Source organism: Elaeis guineensis, chromosome 3, assembly GCF_000442705.2.
Source record: "Elaeis guineensis isolate ETL-2024a chromosome 3, EG11, whole genome shotgun sequence".
In the NCBI taxonomy this organism is placed as follows: Eukaryota; Viridiplantae; Streptophyta; class Magnoliopsida; order Arecales; family Arecaceae; genus Elaeis; species Elaeis guineensis.
The window spans coordinates 38,870,684-38,878,473 of NC_025995.2; the positions used below are offsets into that span (position 1 = coordinate 38,870,684).

At 35.4% G+C, this 7,790-nt stretch overlaps 1 protein-coding gene across 1 annotated transcript; it reads left to right on the top strand.

Annotated features, from left to right (window-relative positions):
* Positions 1-2,895: 2,895 nt before the first annotated feature.
* On the top strand, positions 2,896-5,264 carry LOC140856068 (pathogenesis-related thaumatin-like protein 3.5). Its single transcript, XM_073253243.1, has 3 exons — positions 2,896-3,010; positions 4,009-4,304; positions 4,739-5,264. Exons 1-3 carry the CDS (start codon positions 2,941-2,943, stop codon positions 5,156-5,158), a joined length of 786 nt encoding a protein of 261 aa, XP_073109344.1. The 5' UTR covers positions 2,896-2,940; the 3' UTR covers positions 5,159-5,264.
* Positions 5,265-7,790: the final 2,526 nt, after the last annotated feature.

Below are 7,790 nucleotides of genomic sequence, written 5' to 3' on the forward strand. Positions count from 1 at the left end.
GGGCCAAGGAAAAAGAGGGAGAGAGAGAGAGAGGAAGAGGGAAGGAAGAGGGAGAGAGAGAGAGGAAGAGGAAAGAGAGAGGGCGGCCGGCCAAGGGAAAGGGAGGGGCGGGGTGGCTGCCGCCGGCCCACCGACGGACCAACCACATGGGGGGCACATGGGACCATCGTCGGTCGGCTGTTGCCGGCGGGCCAAAGAAAAAAAGGGAGAGAGAGGAAGAGGGAAGGAAGAGGGAGAGAGAGAGAGAAAGAGGAAAGAGATAGGGTGGCCAGCCAAGGGAAGGGGATGGGCGGGGCAGCCGCCGTCGGCCCACCGGCGGACCAACCACATGGGGGGTGCGCGGGCCCACCACCGGCCGTCTGTCGTCAGTGGGCTAAGGAAAAAGAGGGAGAGAGAAAGGAAGAGGGAGAGAAGAGGGAGAGAGAGAGGAAGAGAAAAGAGAGAAGAGGGAGCTCACCGTCGCTGGGAGCTCGCCGCCGTGCCGTCGGAGAGAAAAAGGAAGACGCGGAGAAGAGGGAGACGCTGGAGAAGAGGGAGAAGAGGGAGGGTTTTTTTTTTGGGGGGGGTCTTAAGCTACAAAAACACCAAAAATAATGACATTTTTAAAAATACCATTCCTTTTGACATTTTTATTTCAATTTTTTATTTTTTTCCCTTTTTTTATTATATTTTTAATTTTTTTTAATTTTTTAGTTAATTTATGTGATTTTTTAATAAAAAAATTAATTTAAAATGGGGATAGTAATTTGAAATGATAATTTTTATTTGAATTAAAGTTAATTTTTTTTTAAAAAAATTATAATTATAATTTTTATTTTTTTCCATTTTTTCCCTTTTATTCACTTTTTTATGGTATTTTTTATTTTTCTTAATTTTCTTTGGAATTCAAATTAAATTTTTTATAATTTAAAATTTTAATTTTAATTTTCTCCCATTTTTATCCTTTTTGGCATTTTTTTAGGTATTTTTTTCTTTGTTTGGAATATTTTTAAAAAATTAAATTTAAATTAATTTAGTAATTTAAATTGATGTGTTTTATTTGAATTAAAATTAAAATTTTTATTTTTTTAAATTAAAATTTTTTATTTTTATTTTTTTCTCATTTTTTTTTATGGTATTTTTTTAATTTTTTAAGATTTTTTGGATATTTTTTTTAAAAAATTAATTTTAAATATGGAAAATAATTTGAAATGATGTTTTTATTTGAATTAAAATTAATTTTTTTAATTTAAAATTATAATTTTTATAATTTTTATTTTTTTTCATTTTTTTCTTCTTTTATGGTATTTTTTTTTAAAAAATTAATTTGGAAAGGGGATTGTAATTTGAAATGATGATTTTTATTTGAATTAAAATTTTTATTTTTTTTAAATTTAAAATTATAATTTTTATTTTTTTTCAATTTTTTAATGATATTTTTATTTTTTTATACTAATTTTTTTTAGATATTTGTTAAAAAGATAATTTGAAATGGTGATTTTTATTTGAATCAAAATTATAATTTTTATTTTTTTTAAAACTTAAAATTATAATTTTTTTTTGTGAAATTAATAATTGAACTCGCCTTTTAAAATGGCGTTTTTCATAATGCCATTTCAAATGGCATTTTTGAAAGCGCCATTTCAAATGACGTTTTTAAAAATCTCATTTTAAATGACGTGAAATGGTATTTTTAAAAATACCATTTTAAATGACGTTTTAAAAAACGTCATTTGAAATGATGATTTTAGTTTTTTTTTTTGTCGTCCATGTGGAAAATGGTGATGATGTGGCCATAATAAAATACCATTCAAAATATTATTTTATATGGTTTGCATCATTTTGGTAAATCAGTTAAAATTTAAATTATTTTTATAAATAATTTTTTTAAATTATTTAGATAAAGTACTCTGAAGTACTTTATGCATTGTAGGCGGTGCGCAAGCTGCACCACTCGTGATGATTGGCTCACGTGCTGGGCTGGATGCAGTGTGAAAATTTTTTTTTTTTTTTTTTGTCGATGTCATGCCGGAGCCAATCATCACGGACAGTGTACGCAGAGCTGCTCTACCTGCTGTGCACAAAGTATTTCCCTTTAAATAAATCCAGCTTGAAGCCCAGCTATAAAATATTGTTTACGCCGGAGGCGCGGACTATGATTATCTCTAGCATGGAGTGGCCAGGTGGATTTGGGTTGCTGGGTACCTAGGAGACCTAAGAGAGGACAGACATGGTTTGGCCTAGGTTAGAATTGAGGGAAGACGAGGATGTGAGTTCTCAAGCCATCTTCCACGAGGAAGTCCTCAAGGATAGGTTTAGACTCCTAATCCACTCCATTTTCTTTTTCCAAAAATAGCTGAAAAATGACTATACAAATTCGGAAAAACAGAAAGGAGTGAGAATGAGAGTTGAGGAGAGGAAGACCGGGAAAATATATGCTTCAAGCATGTTAGATGATTTTAAATTTTCAAACAATTTTTAGAATTTTCAATTTTATTTTTTTATATTTTAGTTGGAAAAGTTCAATTATTCTTCAACCAAGGTGACTAATCTAGCTCAGCTGTCTCCCCAGGGACAACATAATAAGTTAGTTCAGCATTCCAAGTGCTATCATGAAGAATGAGAACTGAAACCTTATGCTTGTGACTCAGGACAGACATGTCCATTGTTTCCCGTCTCCTCCTATTCAAAGCGGTGTCATCCACCCAAATGAGACAAAGAACCAATAGCTGAAGTGCCAAGGTCCTCACTGTTGAACTCAACAAACTTATAAATCAGCCTGGTCCCTTTAATTCTACCTACCATGGACCAAACGTGCCTGCAAAGATTTCTGATCCCAAAAAACGCTTGAATTGTAGTGCAAGAATGATAAAAAGTAACTATCAAACTGCAACAAGCACAGGATATAGACAAAGATATAAATCCTACACATTCGTGCAGTTTCCTCATGCCTCAAACCCAATGGAGCAGCTCATTTTGAAGCTCTCGACCTCTGTCCTCTTTCCCTTGATATGGCAGTTCATCTTGTTTGGTAATATAATGGTTCTCTTTTACTTTGCCTCATGTTCTTCTAATTATTTATTAGTTATAATGAAATATTACAGGCAGTTCTTTTGGCAGCTGGTGCATGACCTAATTCCTTTTGTATTTTTTGCAATAACTTTAGACCCTCTTGTACTGTTTTAATACACATTATGATGATATAGTTTGTGATGTAAATCAAAAAAGGGACTTGAAAGGAAGAACAGAAGCGCCTCTAACCACCAAATTGACAATGGGCTCGAAGAAAATTATTCTACATGGGTTCATCTCATGCTCACTGTATCACAAATTCCTCCAACAGGCCACGCGTTTAATGAATCCAGATTTAATTACAGAGCACCTCAGTGAGATTAAACACATGACCAACTCAATGCGTCGTGCTAGTCACTCTTGACAAACCAGCTGGTATCTGGCAACTAATATTTGATGAGTTCAAGCTATCATCTGACTAAACGCAAATGAACTTAGTGGGGTCATCTCTGGTTGGAAGGAAATGCCTTTGGTTCTCTTTTGATAAAAAAGAGGACAAAAAAAACAAAATTAAAAGGATAAAAAAGAAAAATGATGTGATTGAGATTTAACAATATATTTTGTTAATATGATCCCCCATATTCTGTGCACACCAACCTACACGCTTATATCCACGCGCATGTGTTCAAGTAGAAAATCTCACTTCTTGCACCAATCTCCAGTTGGTATCTTTCAGTTAAAACTGATCACCTTTAAGCATGAATCGTAGTAATATCTTCCCACTGATTTATCCACCATGATAAAACATTCACAGGTACTTACCCTCTCATATACTACTAGATGCATAAATCAATGATATGAAGAAGGCCAATGTGAAAGCAGATTAATCAATGGGAATAAAAACCTTTAATTTTGATGAATTCAACATTGGCTGGTCAGTTCTTGCTTCTCATGGCAGTTAGATTTAGAGCTCATTCATTGTTATTTAAAACTTATATCATTTTTTTTTTTTTTCAGGTAGCCTTGTGAATGGGCAGCTGGTGACATTCCACATCACGAATAAGTGCCCCTTCCCAATATGGCCAGCAGCTGCCCCTAATGCCGGCCATCCTGTGATCGGTGATGGTGGCTTCTTCCTCCCACCTGGACAAACCAAGCGAGTCCATGCCCCACCCACATGGAATGGGCGCTTTTGGGCCAGAACCGATTGCAACTTCAACTCCACCTCTAAACCTCTTTGCCAAACTGGCGACTGCGATAGCCTTCTCTCATGCAATGGATCTATAGGCATGCCTCCTGCCACTCTTGTTGAGGTAGTGTTCTTTTTTTTCCTTAGACTCTAACTCTTTTCCTTGTTATATCCGTTCTACATCTCTGAAAAGCCTCGTTTCGTTGATTGTCAGATGCTAACAATACCATAATATTATGATTTGGAAATAAATGTATAACAAAAGCAACTCTTTTGGAATCCAAAAAAACAATCTCTCATTATCAGAAATATTCATGTCAAAATATGTATTCATGCATTGTACACTAGGAATATGGACTGCTGTCAAAATAAACTTACTGTTGATTAATACTTTTACAATATGTAGAATATCAAAATTTTATTGAGAAGAGAATGCATCTGACTATGCCCTACTGATAGGTGTGATCATACCAGCACTAGCACACCTGATCCTATCAGGACTATGCCCTTTTAAGAACATAGATGCTACTTACCTACTGGTGCACTGGGCTTGCGCAGGTTGCATTGCAGGAAGATAAAAGCAAACCTAGCTTCTATGATGTTAGTGTGGTTGATGGGTACAATCTACCCATTTCTGTCTCAACCATGCCAGCTGATCGAAAGTGTTGGATTGGTGGGTGCACAAAGAGCATCAACAGCGTATGCCCACCAGAACTCCAGGTTTTAGATCAAAGTGGAGGTGTTATCGCATGCAAGAGTGCATGTCTGGCATTCGATTTGGATGTGTTCTGCTGTAGAAATTCCTATGGGAAGCCTCAGAAATGCAAGGCCAGCATGTACTCTAAGATGTTCAAGGATGCATGCCCTTCCTATTTCAGCTATGCTTATGATAGTCCACCTCCACTTGTGAATTGCTACTCCAAAGATTATGTAATCACATTCTGCCCCTCCAAATGGAGCACTCACCTATCTATGTAATTGAAAATTATACTATTGGGACAGTATACATTGTTAAGTTACTTTTGTAAGGATAAAAGAAATTATATGAAAAATGCTTCTTTATAACTTACAAAATGGAGAGCTCTAGTAAACTTAAGACTGCATTTTAACCCATGTAGCTACTGGCTTTAACAAAAACCACTGTGACATTCCTCCTCTTCCTTTCAAGAAATTAATCAAAAGGAGAAATGCTACATTTACACATGCAAGGAAATAAACATCAATATGCTTTGTGTCAAACAATATTGCATGAACCTTGTATGCCAGAAGCGAGATACAGCACCATATTTTCATGAAAAAAGAATTGGCTCAGGTTGCTTGATTGTTGACAATACTAACACTGCATCTCATATACACTTGCATGCATATGTACACACATGAATATACAAATTGGACATAGAGGCACGCATATACATGTATACACATGCAGCTATGCACATAAAAGTGTGCTCGCAAGAATCAATGTATCTCTAGAAATATTTTAGTAAATGGGCACACGCCCAATGACTGGACAAAAGAGTAGCATATAATTTAATGCATGGAGAAATTTTGTTAGCTTGATTTTGAGCCAAGTCCAAAATATTTATGCAGCATAGTTGTATGCTTCTTTTAAATCCTACTTTTCTTTTTGTGGTTTTTTTTCTAATTCTTCAACCAAATCTATCAAAATATTATTCAGAAAGCCAATTAACTATTATAAATTTTGATTTATAAAAAGGCATTGTCATTTAATTTTCCTCATTAAGTAACTCAACGCAAAATTTTGTCTTTCAAGGCCACATATAATGGGTTACTTTAAGTGAGGCCAAGGCCAGCCAAACCTATGCTGTGACTTCAGAACCTGCAATATCTCGAGATGTGGTTTAGATAATTTAATAGATAGTCTTCTAATTTGCTAGATATGCTTAGCTAGATATTGTGTTGCTTAGAAGTTCAAGAAATCTTCAAGACTCCTATCAGAGCAAATCTTGGTCACACAATCATTGCAACCCCTTCTAACAAATTGAGAAAAAAATATCACTATTTAAGAGGGGGTGCCTTGGTACGGAAAAATCTCAAGAATATCTCCCATATATATACTTTCAATCAGTTGGTCCTCCTCATCTTTTTCTTTTCCCTCTCTCTCTCTCTCCTTGATCCTTTGCTCTTTATTTGAGAAGCTTGGAGTATAAAAAAGATCGCTAGAGACAACAATACTGCCACTCGACTTCTTATTCAAACCAAGTGATGAGGATCTTCTCATCTCCTACCTTAAGAACAAAATACTCCAATGACTACTTCCCTACGACATTATCATGAAGGCCGATATCTATAGGAATCACCCAAAGGACTTGCTTGTAACTATCTTTTGCTTCTCCATTGTCTCTTTCGTTGTTGTATTCTATCAAGACTATCTTGATTTAGGATTTCTAATGGGGTTTTCATGGGTTGTTTTGGTGCTATATAGCATGGCAAATAAGGATTATGGATGGTTTCTTCTTCAGTTCTACTACTTAAAGCACTCAAGTGCGATGCTTAGCAGACAACTCAACATGCAGGCCTAAGATGATAAAGGGATACTAATGGTGTCAAGATGGTATTGGATTAGAATATTGGATTAGAATATTGGATTAGAATATTGATAAAGGGATAATAGATCAAATTTAATTAAGTAATTGATCAAAAATCGAGTCAAATATTGATTAGAATTAGATCAATTAAGTTTTAGATCATATAATTATTGTTGATCAAATTGATTAAATCCCATATGTAGAATCGATTAACCTAATGACCTAAATTGGCTCGATGGCTTGAGCCTGATTCACTTGAGCTAACCTATTTGGATCAATTAATTTATTGGTATCTAAGATAAATAATTAAGAGATGGTTATTTAATTAATTTTATTCACTGATCTGATCAATTTATTGATGTCTAAGAAAAGCAACAAGGGGATCTCCATCGATCTCTACTTATCTGATCAATTTGGAAGATTGAGTCTTAAAAAAAATTGCTTGGCAGTTTGGTTTAGCCCATGCCAATTAGATCAGTTATATGATGACTGATTAGATAAGATCTAAACCTTAAACCTCCTCATAAATATTAAATTTAGAGATCTTCCACCGTTGTAGATGTGCGGGCATGCTATTGGTGTTGATTATTCTCGGTTGGTCATAGTGGTTCAGTTTTATCGTAAACACACAACCACACTATTAGCAAAGAGTTGCTCCAGGGCAAGGATGGGGTTAGCCCCAATATCTGTCAGGTGAGGGACTCAATGACGGCTTTGCACCTGCTTACGAACTGTGGGTCGAGCTTAACTAAGGAGTGTGGTTAATATTTGTCAAATTAGCCCATATAACTTAGAGATCAAGTAGCTGCAATATGCTTAGAGAAGCATCTGGATAAGGAGTTGTCCATGCATCAGTGTGCATGTTACAAATATCTGTCAGGTGAGGTGCATAGCATCAATGGAACCACAACACCCACTAGAGACTCAGTTGTTGTATTAGGATTTTTACTTGCCACCCAGAGAGTGTTGGGATCCAAAAAAATAGTGAGAGTTTTGTTTGCTTCTTAAAGTATTTAGGGCAAATATAAAATTTAAATTATAAAAATTAAACTTGAATCTCT

Coding starts and splice junctions, on each gene's coding strand:
- LOC140856068 (XM_073253243.1), top strand. CDS start 2,941: ATGGAGCAGCTCATTTTGAAGCTCTCGACCTCTGTCCTCTTTCCCTTG. Junction 3,011..4,008: donor ATGGCAGTTCATCTTGTTTG/GTAATATAATGG, acceptor TTTTTTTTTCAG/GTAGCCTTGTGAATGGGCAG. Junction 4,305..4,738: donor CTCCTGCCACTCTTGTTGAG/GTAGTGTTCTTT, acceptor GGGCTTGCGCAG/GTTGCATTGCAGGAAGATAA.